The sequence below is a fragment of the Perna viridis genome, chromosome 5 (genome assembly GCF_037379345.1).
Source record: "Perna viridis isolate PV_CMFRI_1.1 ecotype Kerala chromosome 5, ASM3737934v1, whole genome shotgun sequence".
NCBI classification, from domain to species: Eukaryota; Metazoa; Mollusca; class Bivalvia; order Mytilida; family Mytilidae; genus Perna; species Perna viridis.
Genome location: NC_142449.1, coordinates 1,512,775 through 1,533,220, shown reverse-complemented (window position 1 = coordinate 1,533,220; position 20,446 = coordinate 1,512,775). Strand labels below are relative to the sequence as shown.

The following is a 20,446-nucleotide window of genomic DNA, read 5'->3' as shown; positions in this document are numbered from 1 at the left end:
TGGCAGTGAATTAATTATCAAAGTGAAAGTAGACATTAAGCAAACATTAGTTGCAAGACAACATTTTAGAGGGTTGGCCAGGGCATTTTGTTAGGATTGTATTATTAAACATGTGTCATTAAAACTTAGAAAAGTGGGCTGCTCCAGTTTGATCCATGTGCGGAGGGCAATATGGCACTAAAATGAGTAAACATCAAAACTTCCCAAATGTGTAGTGACATGTATGTCTCTCCCTAAAACATGTGGAAGTAAACACTTCCAGGAGGACAATATGTCACTACTGATAAACAGACTTCTACCAACCAGTTTAACTCCAGAATCATTCAAAATTTATAAGCTATAATAACTAAAATCTTAAAAAAAATAAATTAAAGTTTAAATTAGGAACAATTCCTTGTTTAAATAACCCATTATGATTTTCAACAATGCTATATAACTGTTAAAATAGAAGTTTTTACTTCATGTGCAATATTCAATCAATGGCTCCAATACTCAAAGGTTTTGCACTGCCAATAAATAAAAACATAAAAAAGAAGAAGAGAAGTATAAATTGGTTGTTGGATGTCCCATCAATGTCTCTCCACAAATGGAGGGCAGGGTGGGAAAACCAAGTCTGTCATAATTCCATATTTTCTAAGTCCCTAACAATTGTGCCATGTATGTCTCTCCGTATTAGGTAGAATGGATTAGCCCTAACCTGGAAATACAACTTATTTAACATAATATGATGATACAATTCTGCTCCACCAGCTCTCAGCTCACCAGCAGTCTGACGGACTGTTCCACAAAGATCCAAGGAGGGCAAACTGGCAGGTTATATTCAAATTATTCAGTTTATTAAACAAGTGAAATCTTGTTCCAAAAATTTAAGGACTTAGGGCTAGTTTTAGGAGGCATTTTTGTCTCTCCTATAATTCCAGGAGGGCTAAATGCCAACCCATATCCTAACTGCCAAACAATTGGGTGGGATTAAGACCTTATGTCAGAATTGTCTCTCCAACAAAATCTATGGAGGGCAAACTGGCAATACAACCTAACACACAGTAGCGCCACGTGTCTCTCCAACAATTTCAGGAGGGCAAGATGGCACTCTGCATACAACACCTAACAACTATGGAGAATATTAATTGCCATTTTAAAATAGTGGACCAGCAAGGTAATGAGGCATTTTGGAAGTTCAACATTAAGTGTTAACAGTACAAAATACAATGTAATGTTCAGGAAATATAGTTGAAAATTGCAATTACCTTCTATGGTTGTTGATTGGATAATTGATGAGGAGATTAAAACTATCTATCATTACATCCATACATAATGCTATGTTTGATAAAAAGTTTAAAATCTCCTTCTCAGTTAACTAACAAAGTAACTTCACTACTTGATTTTCATTTAATCAAAGGAAGATTAACTCTATCCCCTGAACATCATTCTTGTATGCACTGTAAATATGTCTACCAAATAGCATTATTGAAAAATGCATTAAATTAAAATGAAAAAACTGACATCACGGTCAATGATAGATATGACCTTTGACATTAGTCCCTCATCGGTGGGTACCTATAAAATGCGAAACAAAATCGAAACGAAACAAAACGAGATGAAATGGAATAAAACAAAATGAAACTATTTGAAATCATTCGAAACGAAACGAAACAAAAAAAGACGGAGAAAATTAATGTATGTGAATTGTAGCTTTATACACATATATGTACTTGAAATAAATCTTTAGATGTATACAGTGATAAATATTCAAAGAGGATTAACCAAGATTAACGTATGTATATGTATGTATGTAAGGATGAACTGCTCTCTTTCATGTCCATACCAGAGTGAATGTCTTCTTCTCATTTATAGTGTAAATTCAATGTAGCAACTGGGACACAGATAAAAGCCTCGTATTTACAACTTTAAAACCAAATTATGTACAGGTTAAAAACTTGGTCTTTTGCTGCCTATGGCTGGTGAGAGGCAGCTATGGTGTTGGTTAGCTGCCCTTTAAATGCCTTGATGGTACTGGCATGTTTGGCACTGTCTGGAAGGCTGTTCCAGATCCTGATGATTCTGGAAAAAAATGAGAATTTGTAGGTGCCTCAGTTGATGTGCAATTGTCTATAGTTGCTGTTTCCCCAAGTTCTGGCATCACCTCAGTGTTGTTAAGTAGATGCAATTGGTATATCTATCATGTCACAGTTGTTTATACATCATGACTAGCATGAATCTAAGTCGGCGTTCATCTAGGTTTTCCATTGTAGCTCCTTTACCATTGATATAACACAGCCATAACACAGCCAGGAGTTCTGTTGTAGAAATTGCCCTTAACGAATCTTGCTGCATTTTGTTGTACATTCTCTATGGACTGCATGTGACATAATACACAACTGGGGTTGATTAGTAGCCATGGGCGAAGTCATGAACGGACTTATGGATGGCTACTAAAATAAAATACTGTGATAGCCATAAATACATTTTCATTCATTAAAAAAAAAACTTCAGAAGATATCTAATGATGACCTCAGAGAAATTATCTTCAAAGTGTGCATCTTGTTATATTGCTAGGTGTGAACGGTGAGGGGGTTAAGAAACAATCTCAAATGAAATCAACTCCATTTAATATGGGAAAATCTAAAGGCCATTGGCATATTATAAGACCATATAATATCCTAAAATGTCAATGGCTGGAAATTACAATTTCAGTATTTATACAGGTTGTTCTTTTGAAGCTTTAATGGTAAGTTTATTCAATGATGCTCCAATATTTAATCCAGTTACTATCCAAATTCCATGGTAATAGCTAGTTTTTAGAGATCCGAATGGAAAGTCTAAACTAAAAAAACATTATCACTAGGAATACTCAGTAAATAGGACGACATAATGGCTAGAATTCCTACACCGCATATACATGTGGATGTGAGTTACCAGACATCAAAGCTTCCACTTACAGAACCATGGTTAGAATATGAATATGCAGCCACAGTTTGGGATCCCTATCAACAGTCTCATATAAAGTCACTAGAGAATGTACAACGAAATGCAGCAACATTCCTTAATGGCAATTACTACAACAGAACTCCTGGCTGTGTTATATCAATGGTAAAGGAGCTACAATGGAAAACGTAGATGAACGCTGACTTAGATTCATGCTAGTCATGATGTATAAACAACTGTGACATGATAGATATACCAACTGCATCTACTTAACAACACTGAGGTGATGCCAGAACTCGGGGAAACAGCAACTATAGACAATTGCGCATCAACTGAGGCACCTACAAATTCTCATTTTTTTCCAGAACCATCAGGATCGGGAACAGCCTTCCAGACAGTTCCAAACATGCCAGTACCATCGAGGCATTTAAAGGGCAGCTAACCAACACCATAGCTGCCTCTCACCAGCCACAGACAGCAAGAGGCCATGTTTTAACCTGTACTTAATTTGGTTTTAAAGTTGTAAATTCGAGGCTTTTATCTGTGTCCCTGGTGCTACATTGAATTTACACTACAAATGAGGAGACATTCACTCTGCTATGGACATGAAAGAGAGAAGTACAGCCTTACATACATACATATACTTACGTTAATCTTGGTTAATCCTTTTTGAATATTTATCACTGTATACATCTAAAGATTTATTTCAAATACATATATGTGTACATAGCTACAATTCACGCACATTAATTTTCTCAGTTTCATTTCGTTTCGCATTTTACAGTTTCGTTTCCCCCTCTACAGTTTTGTATCACAGTTTATAGATTTTGTTTTGATTTGTTTCTTTTCGATTGATTTCGTTTCGTTTCGAATGAGTTCGTTTCGTTCAAATAGTTTGTTTCGTTTTATTTCATTTCATTTCGTTTCGATTTCGTTTCCCATTCTATAGATACCCCCTTATCGGTCTAGATCTACTACACTTCAGATACATGCACACTTATAGCGTCTACAGAGTTTCCATGTTCTTTTGTATACATACTTAGTACTAGAAGTATTTTATTGATCACTAAAGAACACTAAACAAACACAATTAATATTGTATTCTACATGTTTTAAGTTTATTCAGTAAATATTCATTCCATCATTCAAGAATCTATTAATTCATTTGGGAACTCTGTTAAAAGAAGGACCATTGCTGAATACACACAACATTAGGATTACGGGAAAAATTATTCTTTACATTTTCTTGGTTGTGCCTCTATCATTTGGGAAATAAGCTTTTAAAATGGCAATTATATTCTTCATGTAAGACAACAAAAATAGCAAGATCAGTGAAATATTGCTGAAAGCAATGTTTATACACAACTTAGTCAGAATATGGAATAAATAATTAATATACATCTTAAGGAAGTAACAAAAGTAGGCTGTATCATGGAAAAAGAGTTAGAATATAAATTAACTTGGTCAAAGATTACATAAAATATGTTAGAAATTGCCAAAAAGTAACCTTCAACTGAAAATAAACAAATTAAATCTATATAATTCCTTGATTGTTCTATTTCTGTAAGTTTGAAATATACTCATTACAAAACATTACCCCAAAAAAATCTTTAAAAAAATAAAATTCTTACAATCTGAAACAAAAAGATGTAATCTATAGGGTGATCTAGAACCATTAGGAATAACTTAGTTGTATACTTGTAGAATATATACATGTATATGACATCAAATATTTTAAGGATTAATCCTACAATTCATCCATAATTTACAGTAAAAATATTACTCTATATCCACTATAATACACAATTGATATTCTTTTCGTTTTATTGTTCAAGAAATATATATATCATATTCTTTCTCTCAAAAGGGAAGTAAAATGTTTCAAATTAAACCCCATTTGAATCTCAATTACTCATTCACTGCTAACAAATACATAAACTGATATGGTAAGACTTACTAACAATGGTTTCAGACATCTCTAAATCTTATAGTATTACTGAATAAGGTTTTCACTTTTTTAAGTTTAAATCAGGTCAACATGTTATCTCCTCTTACATAAACCTACCCTTACCATAATTCATCATCTGATTTGACACTCAAAGATTCTCAGACAGAAAATTCATCCAAATCTAATCATAGGGGCAGACTACATTAAAACAAACAAAGAGTTGATACAAGTCCTTCTCTAGGCTAGATTTCTCATAACTCACTGATAAAAACCAATATAAGTAGCATTTCTCCAGACTTCACCAGTCAAAAGAAATGCTTATAGAAAATTTAAATATAAAAAAGGAAAAGCAACAAAAAGAGAGAAACTTGTATCAAGTCTTGTTATGGCTCTTATAAAGAAAGTAGAGCAGTTCACCCTCGATACTATATTTCTGGGTAAGGAAAAACAGCCAGTTGTTCAACACCCAGACAAATACTGTGCATGCATAATTACTAATCTTGCTATTTTCTGTCTAAAGAAAAATGAGAGGGGAAACAACTCTACCAGGCAGAAATTTCAGGAATGGGCCAAGGGGAGTTAATATCTAATGTACCTATCACCATGACCAAAGTGGTGACCTTATTTTTGAGAAAGTATACATATTAGAGAATTGCCATGTTTGTCTCTCCAGTGAGATGGTTTTGGAACAGCCCCCTTTTCCTGAAAGAAAGGGAACTGTTGAGTAAATTATTTGACTAACCTAACTGATTCAGGTTTTACTGAGATCCCCGACAACATGCAAGCGGTTAAGAAATTTAGATTAGGTTGCAGGATACTGAATATTATAAGTACTACCAAAAACAAATGATAAAGTATCCTACGAGTTAGCCACCGAGTGCAATACATGGTAAAATTTCACCCTGAATCAGTTTTTTGCACGCGTTGGTAAAAAATAAAGGTGTTGACAGCACTGGAGGTCAAAATCTTCTGGTTCCAGCTGTCCTACTTACATCGGGAAACCAGGATATTTCAGCAGTAGACAGCCAATCATCCAATACCTGTGTGCAAGAAAATACAATAAACAACAAATTTTAGGCGGGGAGACAATTATCTCCCCTTACATCTAGCATTAACTAACAATGTAATGTTTATTATATTATCCTTCGAACAGATATAAACTTATCTTTCGGTGTATCAATATAGGAAATCAATTCAAAATACAGTCTTAACTGAAAATGTACAGTAAACACCAAAAGAAAAATGAAAAAAAAATCAAAGAAATTTCTTTTTCTAATATCCAAAGTAATATGTTATAATTTATTGTTTGTGTTTTAGTGGTTTTTATCCAATAGTATAACCACAGACTTTCTTACTCATACACTTGACATAATAATACCTCAATTAAATCAATGTCTAATTTAAAAAAATAAAACAAAAGCTTCAAATAAAAACTAAGTAAATATCACCTTTCATTCATGTAAACATAGTTATGATATAAATTAATGAGTTGCAAAAAATATTTGAATAAGCAAATGAGCATGTGATTGTAATTATTATTGTCATTTTCATTAAAAAAATACATTTACTACAATAATAAACAGAAACCAGTTTAGTAGCAATTAGTATTAATTACAAAATTACAAAAAAAGAAAATCAAGAGTATCATATTAAAAAACATTGAACTGATCTTGAACTTAATGTGAACAAATTCTTTATTTACAATGGTTCAGCGATTTTTCAAGGTTGTAATATTTTGAATAACAACTGCATGCCTGATATTGAAGATAACTTTCATTACTTTTTAAATGCAAATCTATCCATAAAAACAAAGAAAATCAAATTCAATAAAAAAAAAATCAGGTGCATCAGCATATCAATTTTGATTTTGACAGAAAAGTCACTTCTTTTTAAGAGTGAAAGTATACATACTATATACTGTTTTAATGAAAATAAATCAATTCAATATGATTTCAGATGTACATGGTTCAAAACTGTGAATTTTTCAAATTCTGCAACACTATTTGACCACTTAAGCTGAGGTGTAGAGTTAGATCACAAACCAACACTCTATTACAAAGCTATTATACCATACATACATTCAGAAACAAAAACATATATACAAGACATTGTAAAAATTGTAAATTCAGACATTTTCAGCACATTTTTAGACTGATTTATCAAAAATAGGAACCAAAATGTCATATTTAAAGACAGATTCATTTACATCAGCATTTATTTATCATTCATTTGGTTAATATTCATCCAATAGCATTATTTGTGTCTAAATTTACAATAATTACTGGAAAATGTTTTATAAAAAAATGTAGAATTATGCGCCTATTTTCAATAGTAATCTGTACCTCTCTCTTCTCCAAATTTAATACAATTTTTTTTCTGACAAAGAATTTGACAATCTCTGACAACTTACCACTGGCACCTTATATCAATTTCCTTATTGATGCAGTGTTAGACCTACCCCCCTCCAATTCAAAATATGGTGAGCTTGCCAAAAACAATAATATAGTAGCCATTTTTTTTAGTTTTGAACTTCAGATTTTTTCATTCCTACAAAAACACTGCAGTAATAAGTTCTTGTTTTTCAATATATTTGTTTTTGTGAAAACATTAGAAGTTTATTGATATTTAAATATGGTTTGCTAATTAATTCAAAATCTGTACAATAGTATTTACTGAAATCATTAAAAAGAATTCAAGAGGACAAATAAGGCACTACTAATAAGGTATACCGACCCATAAGAGAAATTAGTCCACAGCCCAGCCACACAACAAAACTCAGTCCAACTGATCCTGTACTCATTAAAACACCCTTTGGAGAAATAAATATACCAGACCCTGAAAATGGAAAAAAAAATTCACGGACTTTTCAATAAAAAAATATTGAAATATTTTCTTTACAATGTGGTGTAACAAAACAAATTTGATAGCAATGACTGTGTCATCTAATTGTTATCCATACAATGATTGTGTCATCTAATTGTTACCTATACAACAACTGTGTCATCTAATTGTTATCTATACAATGACTTTGTCATCTTATTGTTATCTATACAATGACTGTGTCATCTAATTTACCTATACAACAACTGTGTCATCTAATTGTTATCTATACAATGACTGTGTCATCTAATTGTTATCTATACAATGATTGTGTCATCTAATTGTTATCTATACAATGAACAGGAAATCTTAATGTATATATGAGGTTATTAATTTGTACAGTATTGAGCACTGTATGATTCAGAAAATATGAAACACAAAATGAATATTTATCTCACATACAGATGTTTTCAAATGTATGATACAAAATCTGAATACTTTTAATCTATGGATTGCATGTAGACATGTTTTTATAATAAAATTAAATCAATATTTATGATTTTCTGCTTTTCCTAGAGTTACAGTGTTCACTATTTTATTGTTACCTATCATTGTTCCTACAATCAGAGCCACCCCAGTCATCAGTCCCATTCGCTTCTTCATTGTAACACATCGTTCTGACTCTCGGTCGATGATCACATTATTGTTATTTATTGCATCTGTGACATTTCCAACAACATTCTCATTGGAAACATCCTTCAGACCGTTTTCATCTGGCCACAACAGCTTCTCAGAATTGTGATCCTCATTTATATCTGAATCCGCCATTAGATTGTTTGCTGGAAAAAAAGTTGTTAATAGAGGATTTGATTCTATACTGAAAAGTTGTTTATAACACACCAAGCAGATCGTACTATAATAATCTATGTGTTGGAAGTGTGCAGTTTTCAACACTTAAACTGCCTTATATAACATCACAGTAGACAAACGTTCTTAACATAAAATATTGCAGTAGTTTTACTTAATCTTTTCTGAACTTAGCCATAATGCTCCATTAACTACCTATTTATGCATCTTCAAATATTGTAGACATCTATTTTATGGCTGATTTTCCATGCATATGGTCATAACAATTTAGCCTGTTTTTCTTAGTATCACATTTATACAAAACTATATTACTTTAAAAGGTGGCATGTTAAAAAAAAAAACAAACAAAAAAACACTTAAAACCTACATTTACAGAAAAAAAGACATTAAAAAAATTTTCATTTTCTGAAATGTATATGCAATAACAATTAAAAGGTATCTTTAAGTAGTGCAACTTCAGTTATCACTAGATAATTTGAAGTATTAAAAATAGAATTACATCAATATAATATCCCTTACTGCTAAATAAGTAATCAAAGTGCTGTTAGCACTGGGGGTTTTTGATTCTTGTGGAATTGTAGCATGGACAAAATTTAATAGATTACATGATATAAAGTAAAACAATAATCATAAATTTGCATTTCCTATATTATTTAGAACTTTTCTTTTTATATGTATAGACTGAAAATTTATGAATTACCGATTTCTGAAGTAAAAGCTGTAATTGATAGTTAAACATTATCAAAGTTCACACACACTTACAAATTTTGTTCTATTTCACCTTTTCACCAATTTTTTTTAAGCCAGTCCAAAAGTAAATTTGTAATCACATTCAAAAGTATTCCAACAGAGTACACTGTAATTATATTCAAATGGAACTTAATTTCAGCTTAAGAAAATAATTTCCTTGATCTTAAGATTTTCAAAACTAGACACTTTTATCAAATTGAATTTTACCGCCAATTTTACTTGCTTTTCACTTCCTGTTCATCAATCACAGAATGGAAATTTTGACTGATAATTGTATTAAGTAGAACATGACCAGCACATTTAAAGCTTCTTGCCAAATAACTGCAAGGACTTCATCCCCTAAAGCTAATTTATTACTAAATATCCAAAAAGGAGTCCATCAAATCTTCATTTCATCTGAAAGAAGTTCCTCAAATCTTCAGTCATTATCTAAAACAAACTCCACCATCTACTGATCACAAAGTCCCTAACATTCCAGTCATTGTCTTAAACAAACTCCACCATCTACTGATCACAAATACACTAACATTCCAGTCATTGTCTAAAACAAACTCCACCATCTACTGATCACAAATACACTAACATTCCAGTCATTGTCTAAAACAAACTCCACCATCTACTGATCACAAATACCCTAACATTCCAGTCATTGTCTATTGATTCAATTACACTTGTCAATGTGATTGCTGAGCAGTAAATAGTGATATATCAATTTTATTTGAACAAAAATGAGTTGAAGCAAGCACCCCCAAATTTGGAATCACCCTTTTGTAGGTTTTATACTAGTGGGCTGCATATTTGATAGTAGGAGCCCCTGAGCCAGAATTAAATGAGGAACACAATACACAAGTGGTCCTAAAAAAACCTGGTTTAATAGCTTTCAAAAGATGAATACATGCAAATCCTAAATATGGTCCAAACACATTTGACCAATTATGCACAGATGATATTTTTCATGGTACTGAACATAAGTAGAATGATGATTAATGTTAATTGAATAACATACAAAAAGTGCAAAAAATCTTTAAAAATTTAATCAACAAACTTTTCCCAAATTTGTACCAATCATGACAAGGTGAGCCAAAAAGGAATTATCAAATTTGGAAGAAAAACAAACATTCTACATTGGTTTATATAAAACACCTATTTTTACCCTTTTGGCCCCTATTTCTAAAGTTCGTATTTTAGAAAAAAATTTACCATCCTACGAACACTCCCTTTCTAAGTAAAAACTATCGTAGGGAAAGAGAGGAGTACTGGATACGCAGACTAGGTACTGCAATACCTAACGGATGCAATGACAACATCAAAAGTATAGGAAAACTTTCAAGCCAATATAACAATAACATAAATGTGATGAATTTATTTGACAAAAATCCAAGACGGGAAAGGAGTCATGGCCATCGCCACTATACGTCACCTAAGTTACATGATGTCTCCATAGATGGTCTCCTTCCTTTCATACAAAAACCTCTTGGACTTCATCACATTAGAACCAAACTTTATTCTATACCTCTCACTCTACTACACTCCCTTTACAAAACAAGTCTTGACACTCCTGTTTCTGACCCCACCTCATCATTATACAGACTTGTTGCCATCATTTTGGATATTGGTTTCCACAGACTCTTTAAACCAGTTTGTGTGAAAAGTCAAGATGAAGAAAAACGATCATTTCTTCCACTACCGTTTGTCAACAAAGGTATAGATGTAATTAATTTGGCCAACATCCTCCATCACAAAAACGTTACCAACAAAATTCCCCCACATTTCAAAGACAAATCCATACCAATTATTTCATATTCCTATACTTCACCCATCGCATCCAAAATTTTCAATAATAAAAGGCTATTGCAGAACCTCGAGATTGAGGACTTCAAGGCTAAACCACCTGACTGTTCTTGCAAAACCTCTCCATTCAAATATGGTCCTTCCGGTCATGTCGTTACGGGACATTTAACCATTATCGAAAACGAATCTCTGCGTAATATCCTTTCTAAAGGTCCCAAGTACCGTGAACCACGCTCCATAAATTGGAATTATAACTTTAAAGTTCTTATGGATGCTGTCGAGGACTATGCAAGAAAATGGATAAAACGAGAACAAGAAGACATTGATTCTCTGTCAGAGTGGTTGAAGGCCGTGAGGTCTTTAATTTTGAAACGAATGAAAGTTTTAAGTAGGTCAATGAGTGCCAAGGCTACATCAGTTTTCAAAGACCCCGATGTATCAAAAACATTGTCTACTATACATGACAAGTATGTTGTCGTACCAGCAAACAAAGCCCAAAACAACATTGTTTTTGTCTGCAAAACGTTTTATATCCAATGTTTATTATCAGAGGTAGACGTAGAAAATAATAGCAGTGATAAGACCTACTCTGCTACCACTCTTTCCAAAGAAGAGATTGTGGAAAACCATAAATCTGTACTATCCTCTTTTGGTCTCTCTACCAAGGACGATGATTGTGATTTACCGTCTATGTACTGGATTCCTAAACTTCACAAGAATCCATACAAACAACGTTTCATAGCTGCAAAATGTACCACCAAACCTCTTTCAAAACTTTTAACTTCTAAAGTCACAACTGTCAAAGAGGGTCTACAGTCCTACCACAACACTTGTTACTCCTGTAGTGGTATTAATTCAATATGGATCCTGAAAAATTCGAAAGATCTTTTGGAGACAATCAGTTCAAGACTATTATCTGAATATAATAGCATTAAAACCTATGATTTTTAAACACTGTATACTTCTATTACCCATACTCAGTTAAAAAATCCTGACTTAAAAACATTAGACATCGTTGTTTTTCCAAAAAAGATGGTACACCTTGATACAAATATATAGTTCTTGGTAGAGATTCCTCATACTTTGTAAGAAATAATTCCAAATCATCTTCCAAATATACAGAGGAAGATGTTTACAAAATGCTGGAATTTTTAATCGACAACATATTTGTCCAGTGTGGTGGACATGTTTTTCAACAAACGGTCGGCATTCCAATGGGAACAAATTGTGCCCCTTTACTAGTTGACCTATTCCTTCACTATTATGAGGCTGACTTTATAGCTGATCTGATCAGAAAGAAAGAATATTGTTTAGCTAGATCCTTCAATCTCAGTTTCCGCTATATATATGACGTGTTATCTTTAAACAATCCTAATTTCGGGGATTTTATACATCACATCTACCCAAAAGAACTTGAGATAAAGGATACTACAGACACTGTGAAGTCAGCCTCATATCTTGACCTACACTTAGAAATCGATGGTAAAGGAAAACTATTGACCAAACTTTACGACAAACCTGATGACTTTTCATTCAGAATTGTCAACTTTCCTTTCATCTGTGGCAACATCCCTTCGGCTCCTGTTCATATCACAACTCATACGTTATGCCAGAGCTTGCTGAAACTACGCAGACTTTTTGTATCACGCTAGAACTCTAACAAATAGGCTTCTGGAACAGGGTTATGTTGCTACAAGATTGAAGTCATCACTACAAAAGTTTTATGGTCGTCATCATGAAGTCGTGGATCCTTATGGTGTATCCATCAACACCATGAAAACTGATATATTCAACGGGTCATAGTTTTCCTTTCCTTGTTTGTCTACCCCGGACTTGACTTTTTATGAGCAACTCGGCGGGTGTTTCTAGAAAAGCAGAGGACGCTTACCCTACCGGTGCACCTGGTCCATGCTCCCAATTTTTAGTGGAGTCCGAGTTCCTCATTTACTTTTGTTACTTTGTATGTATGATTTTAGTTACTGTATGTTCTTTGTTGTGTATGTCTGTTTTCCATGTCGAGTCTTTGTCCCTGGATTACATTCTTTTGATTACCGCTATAACCTTGGTTCCCTTGATTACTCTAACTAGGTAGGGGTCACAAACTCCAATTTCAATAGGAACCTTCCTTTGTAAAATCATATCATTACCACTGGTAAACGACAACTAAAACCAAGTATCTATGGATGACAACAATGCCATACCAATATATCGCTGCAAATTTTTTGCAGTCATATAAAAAGTCAAAAATGAAGCATCACAAACACTTCAACAAAAACCTGGTAAAGATTAATTAATATAAAGTAAGTTTAACTATGAAAGAAATGCCCTTAAGAGTTACCAACAGAACGATAATGATGCAATTTACTTTCAATTGCAATGGTAACATGCTGAATAGTACAAAAGCAAGTTAATGGAATAGCAGTAAATTCTAATCAGTAAATCCAGTAAAAAGAATATTGTTAAATGTCAAAGTATTATACTTAATTAATATTATTGTGTTTGATGAACCATGAAATTAAGGTCACAGAGACTTGTTCATGATTCACAAAGATGCATGAAATGTATCACGTAGGCAGTGTTCGTGTAACATTGATCTTAAGTTAGCTAAAAATAAGTGCATTACAAATAATTCAATCACTTATTTATCATTTGTAGTCCATCCTGATTTAAAATTTCCTTGTAAGAAGAATTATTCAGATGTCATACTATACCTACAACTATTGATTAAATGAAAACAGAAATCTGATGGCGTCCAAAATTATTTCAAGGGGAAATTATATAAGATGTGATCAATATCTTCAGTACACATGAACTTTTGAATATAATCTTCACATACAGAAAGGATATCTTTTATTTTACATCAGTTGTCAAGGTTTCAATACATGTACAGTAAAAGCAAAAGCTTGAAACAAGTCAGAAAGAGCTTAAAAATACTAAAACTAATCATCAAACTTGATCATTGCTTGATAAATATTTTTCTTAGTCATTTTTAACAGTCCCTGTTATAAATATACAATCTAAGATGATATTGGGTTAATACTAGAATATGAGGTGAACACCTGAAATGTAACATGTTCATACAGACCACCTTAATTACAAACATCAAGATAAGACTATATAAACAAAGTAGGATACATGTATTAATGAGGTCTTCAACAGGACATGCAACCTTTGTTGAAGTGTAACAAGGATAAGGGTTCACAAACTTCAATCAGATAAACTTGTTTTATTCACCAAAAAGAAAAGGTACTTCAAAATAATGGTGACTTTAACATCAGACCTAAGATGATGTTAGTTCTATAGATAAGTAAATTACCATGGGTGACATTTCAGACAACACATGGGGCACATTACTGGGATATCACTATGATGATCCAGTCTAATTAAAGTCAGACCTTGCGTTTTTTTATTTTTGATGTATGCAATAAAAATCGGAGGGGCTAATTTTAATTAGACTGTATGATGATCTACAGGGCCCACTATGATGATGTACAGGGAACATGACTGGGATATCACTATGATGACATACAGGGCATATGACTGGGATATCACTATGACGATCTACAGGGAATATGACTGGGATACCACTATGATGATCTACAGGGAATATGACTGGGATACCACTATGACTACATACAGGGCACATGACTGGGATATCTCTAGCAAAACACTGGGCACATGACAGATATTTTTATAACAACACACTGGGTATATGACTGAAATATTTCTATAAAAAAACTCTCAGGGTACATGACTGGGACATTCCTATAACAACACACAAGGTACATGACTGGAATATTTCTCTGACACTACCCTGAACACACAATTTAGATATTACTTGGACAACACTCTAGGACATGTAAAACTGGAATATTACTATGATAATACCATGGATGCACACTTGGAATATTACTATGACAACACCATGTATGTACACTTGGGATGTTACTATAACACCCTGGTCTTATGACTGGGATATTATTAAGACAACATCATCAGCACATAACAGGGATATTACTAGGACAAGATTCTGGGTAGGATTTTATAACTAGACTGGGAAAAGACAACTTTAATACTATGACAAATTATGCAATGTAGGACAATAACAATAACAATACGGTAGAGAATGAAATTTGTAAATGAATAGTATAATATTTAAATAGACTATGAAAACAAGACATTCATGACAGCATTTCAAACAAAATACCCTGAAAGTAATATAAGTCAATATTGTAAATATTTGCATATATTTCTGTTCATATGTATTGTTAGAATGCCAAATCGAAATTTAAATATTTAAAGATTTAAACTGTGCAGCTTGAACAAATATTAAGTTTTCTGGAAAATCAATCCCTGAAATGGGCTAAGTTGTATTTAGATGTATTCTTGCTACCCAATTATTTTATATCCATCAATTATTTCAATATTATTAAGTCTAATAAGCTCTATACCAAATCAATAGTTTCTGAGGGTTCTATGTATTTCTTTCTAGCCCATTTTACTTAAGAATCTAACAATGATGTCATCAAATTACAAACTACTGGTTATATTTATACAAGAATATTTAAATTGAGGTTTAGGACACCTGCAAAAACTGCTCTAAGACAACCTATCATGTATATAGTTCAACATCTTTAAGGAAAAACATATGAATTAAAATATAAAATGTCACAGTAATGTAACTGTACTATCAATTCTAGAAAGTACAGACAGTGTGAAACACAGCAATACAAATATCATGTGACAAAATTAAAACAATTTTCTATTTTAAAAAAAAAACATCATCAAAACAAAGGGGGAAAATCCAAGGGGGAAAAGAGCTTAAAATATGATCTGGCTATTGTGTAAATTCTCAAAACCAAGGGGCAAAAGCTTAAAATGTGGTCTGGCTATTGTGTAAATTCTTCAAGACAAACATCAATACCAAGGGGGGAAAGCTTAAAATATGGTCTGGCTATTGTGTAAATTCTTCAAGTGAATGTCATAAATCATTACTTTTCAAGCATGAATTTATAGTATCCATTTAAAAAAAAAACATTGTAAAGAATTCACATCTTATTCATCTTTGAAACTAGAAACATTGTATTCACTATAATAATTAGTAAGTTAATAACATATTTTGACTAAAAAAATATTTCTCCATCATACAAATAATGGTATAAAATATGATAAATATATGAATTCATATTTTATTATTTTAATTATCATTATTGCAAATTATTTTTTTCTCCAAAATAATGTTTTAATTTTATAATAATTTATATTGACTATGTGTACATGCACTTACCAGGTTAGAAATAAATCACTAAATGTTTCCTCTCAATTTAATAGTAACATCTTTTATATGAAATGCACAGCAGTAAAAACAATTTCCAACAGCATATGTTATATAACTCTACCAACATATCAACATCAATGTATCCAGCCCTGCATAAAATCGTCTGAATCAATAATCACAAAAAATACCAGAAAAGTTATCTTTCTCACACATAGCTGACTGCCATTTAGCTCCAACAAAGTGATATAAAGAAATAGTTCAATCAATCAATGTTTAAGAATAGGAAATCAAAGGTTTAACTTATTATTACAAGACAGAGCCATTTAAGTGATTGCATCACCTAGATATGAAAATCTTACTATCAATGAACAGCACAACTGCTATCCAAACACAGACAAGAAAAGATGCTATTGGCTGATCTCCAATAGTCATTATAGATGATTTGTATCACTGTGGGGGAAGCATTAACTTTTCCTCATTGTTAATGTTCCCCATAAACACTGACGATTTATTTATCAAAGCTACCTTACACCACAAACCAATCTTACCTTGTGCTATAAATTTCTCCCTGGATTTTCATAGTTCTAATATAAATGTTTCCTTTTTAACAAAGGTGATCAAATTTCTCATTGACCATTTAAATAGCCCACAATCCATAATGTCTAGTAATTTAATTTTGTTAATGCAAATAAAATATACACTAATTACTCAGCTTTAAAAGAAAGGAGTAGAAATTTCACACCAATTTAAAGCTGAGAATGTAAATTTGATAAACTGAAAACTCCATGATTAGAACCATATATAGCAACATGTAAAATGTAGCACCTCTTATTGGAGTTGTACTTGGGAGTTTCAAGTTAGTCTGATAGTAATAATCCTAAAATAGTTTTGATCAATGACCTACTGAGTACAACACTTCATATCAAAGGCAATAATAACAGACTGTTGTAATGAACTGTTAAAAAGTTACTTGGAATGTTAACAGTGACTTGGATTGTTAACAGTGACTTGGAATGTTAACAGTGATTGGATTGTTAACAGTGACTTGGATTGTTAGTACAAGTCTTAAAATCAATAACTTTAGCTATTAATATTGGTTACCTAGCCAGAAACTTGGACTGGCAATACATATGTATAGGCTTATCTAACCATTAACTTGGACTGGCAATACATATGTATAGGCTTATCTAACCATTAACTTGGACTGGCAATACATATGTATAGGTTTATCTAACCATTAACTTGGACTGGCAATACATATGTATAGGTTTATCTTGTCAGAAAACTTAGACTGACAATACATATGTACAGATTTATCTCGGCAGAAAACTTAGACTGACAACACATATACAGGTTCATCTCATTAGAAAATGTAGACTGACAACACATATGTACAGGTTTATCTAGTCAGAAAACTTTGACAACACATATGTACAGGTTTGTCTTGTCAGTAAACTTTGACTGACAACACATATGTATAGGTTTGTCTAGTCAGAAAACTTGGACTGGCAACATATATATACAGGTTTATCTTAACCCTTGTCATGATACACCCGGACCTGTCCAGGTTTGGACCTGGTTCTGCTTTATTGGTTCTAGCAGTATTAATCTTCGTTTAGGAAAGCGCAAGTTGTGCCCATCTACAAGCAGCGTGACTAAAATGAGGCTATCTGATATAGAGTTTGTTGATAAATAATGACTTAAAGCTAAAAGACTAAGTTGAGTTTCCACTGTCATAAAAAAGGAGATTTTTTTCGGGGTAAGGTTCATTTCTCGGATCCTGGCCAGAGCAGCTAAATAAGAATGATTTCTGTCACCACCTTTACGATGTCAACCCCCTTGTATTGACTACTTCCGGTTTTAAGCCAAACAGAGGCCAACAATTGGAAAAATCCTCATTTTTTTCACAAGAGTGACCCTTCAGGGGGCTCTTGACCCCCCACTCGTGACTGTTGCACAGTTTATTTGGGGTCAGTAGCCTCCACTGTGTACAGGCTGTAGGATGAATGTGATTTGGTTCCTGATTTGTTCCTGTTGAACCCCACATGAAGCAAATAATGACCAGAAATGGACAAAAATGACCATTTCCGAGTGACAGACCCACTTTTTATGCGTTGGCCCTCTCACCTTCCTTGGACTCGCAACACATATGTACAGGTTTATCTGAACAGTAACTTGGACTGGCAATACATATGTACAGGTTTATCTTGTCATAAAACTTGGACTGACAATACATATGTACAGGTTTATCTTGTCAGTAACTTAGACTAGTAATAAATATGTACAAGAACATGATTATGAACTAGTCACATCATGCCTGAACAAGACACTTCCTATAAAGGAAAAAAAACTGTCTAAACCAAAAATCTCAATTTGAGAAAAGGTTATTTGTAGATGTTTAATTAAATTATAAAAAAAAATATCAAAAGACTATGATTGAGGAGTAAAATATTTTATAAAATAATGGGGTCATCTTCAGTCAGTGAAGATTATGGTTAACAGTCTTAGGTTTTCCCAATTTCCATATATTGAATATTTAATAAAGCTATGTTTTTCATAGCTAACCTTAATAATCTCATTGTTGTGATATGTATAAAATCAAGTACATGCATACTAAAAAATATCATTAATCACCACGACTTATATACCATTAATCATGTAACCACAGAGTTGACCTCTGGGCTTGCTTTGTCATTGATTTTTACAGCTATGGTGATCTGCTTTTTATCACGTCAACATGTCTTTTGAGGCATTTCAAAGATCAAGACAATTTTCTACTAAAGAATTCAGTTGTCATGGAAACCAAGGACTACATCACTGATCATGTTACTTAAAAAAACAGCATGCATTTACTTAGGTGTTATACTCCTTTGCCCAACTTAATGTCAAAGGTTAAAAAAAGTAGCATGCACTAATACTGAGACCAAATGAACAGGAAGTTACCATTAATACATCAATTCTGATTGCTTTGTTTGGATTATTGAGATGTAATGGTTGATAAATGACATGTGTCTATTACAAGGATAAACAAGCATTCTGACAGTATTGCTGATGCAATACAGTGTCCCCTTTCAGCCTTTGAATTCATTGCCTTTATGAGATTTTTTTTATATATGTGAACTAACAATGGATGGTGTTATTTTTAACAATCAAGAGAAAATAACTCCTGAACAGCAAAAGCAAATTCCATCAAAATTAAACCTGAGCTCCATTTTACAGTAGATAATAACATTTTTGCATTACAGAAAGCTGCATAAAGACATTCTCTTTCTATCACCTGGAAAGTTGAAAAAAACTTTGTTATTATGAATTAAAGGGCAAATAACTCTAGAATGACAGCAGCAATTTGCATCAAAATGATGAAACATAAAATTTTATGTAATTTTCTATGTCAATGGGCCATAAGTTCCATATAAACCATTTTGCTGCAGTAATATTTAAATTTAATTTGTAACTTGTCATGATAAGACTAGCTAATAAATATGAAATCAATTGGATGAGGCATTACAAAGAAAAGTCTGGAAAACATAAAATTTTATGAAATTTTCTATGTCCAAGGGACATAACTTCTGTAAAAATCATTCAACCGTAACCTCATTCGAACTTAACTTGTAACTTGTCATGATAAGACTATACATCAAATATGAAATCAATTGGATGAGGCATTACAAAAAAAAAGTCCAGAAAACATAAAATTTCATGAAATTTTCCATGTCCAAGGGCCATAACTTCCGTAAAAATCATTCAACCATAAGGTCATTCAAACTTAACTTGTCATGATAAGACTATATACCAAATATGAAATCAACTGGATGAGGCATTACAAACCAAAGTCCCCTTCAGCATTTGCCGAAAGAGGACAATAAAATGACAAAATGTCAATTGGGAGTCTTAGTAATTTTAGGGTTCAGGGTAGACTAGTGCTCACCCACAGAAAAATTAAAAACCAGGTCCCTTTATACAGGTTTCACTACAAAATTATGAAATCAGACAAAAACAGAATTCCCTGACTACTCACAAAATGAACTGTTCATATATATCCTAACTTACACTGTACCTTATACCTG

At 32.6% G+C, this 20,446-nt stretch overlaps 1 protein-coding gene across 9 annotated transcripts in view; it reads right to left on the bottom strand.

The window, feature by feature from the left end:
* Positions 1–20,446, bottom strand: part of LOC148615546 (b(0,+)-type amino acid transporter 1-like) — a 72,271-nt gene that overhangs the window by 13,937 nt on the left and 37,888 nt on the right. For 8 of the 9 annotated variants that reach the window (XM_088581888.1, XM_088581889.1, XM_088581887.1 and 5 more), the window contains 2 exons: positions 8,299–8,532; positions 7,607–7,708 (listed from right to left, as the gene is read on the bottom strand). In XM_088581888.1, the coding sequence (XP_088438014.1) occupies positions 7,607–7,708; positions 8,299–8,532 (336 nt within the window). Of the gene's footprint in view, positions 1–7,606; positions 7,709–8,298; positions 8,533–16,388; positions 16,856–20,446 lie in introns of those variants that run through there. The other variant, XM_088581892.1, reaches the window with a different exon arrangement.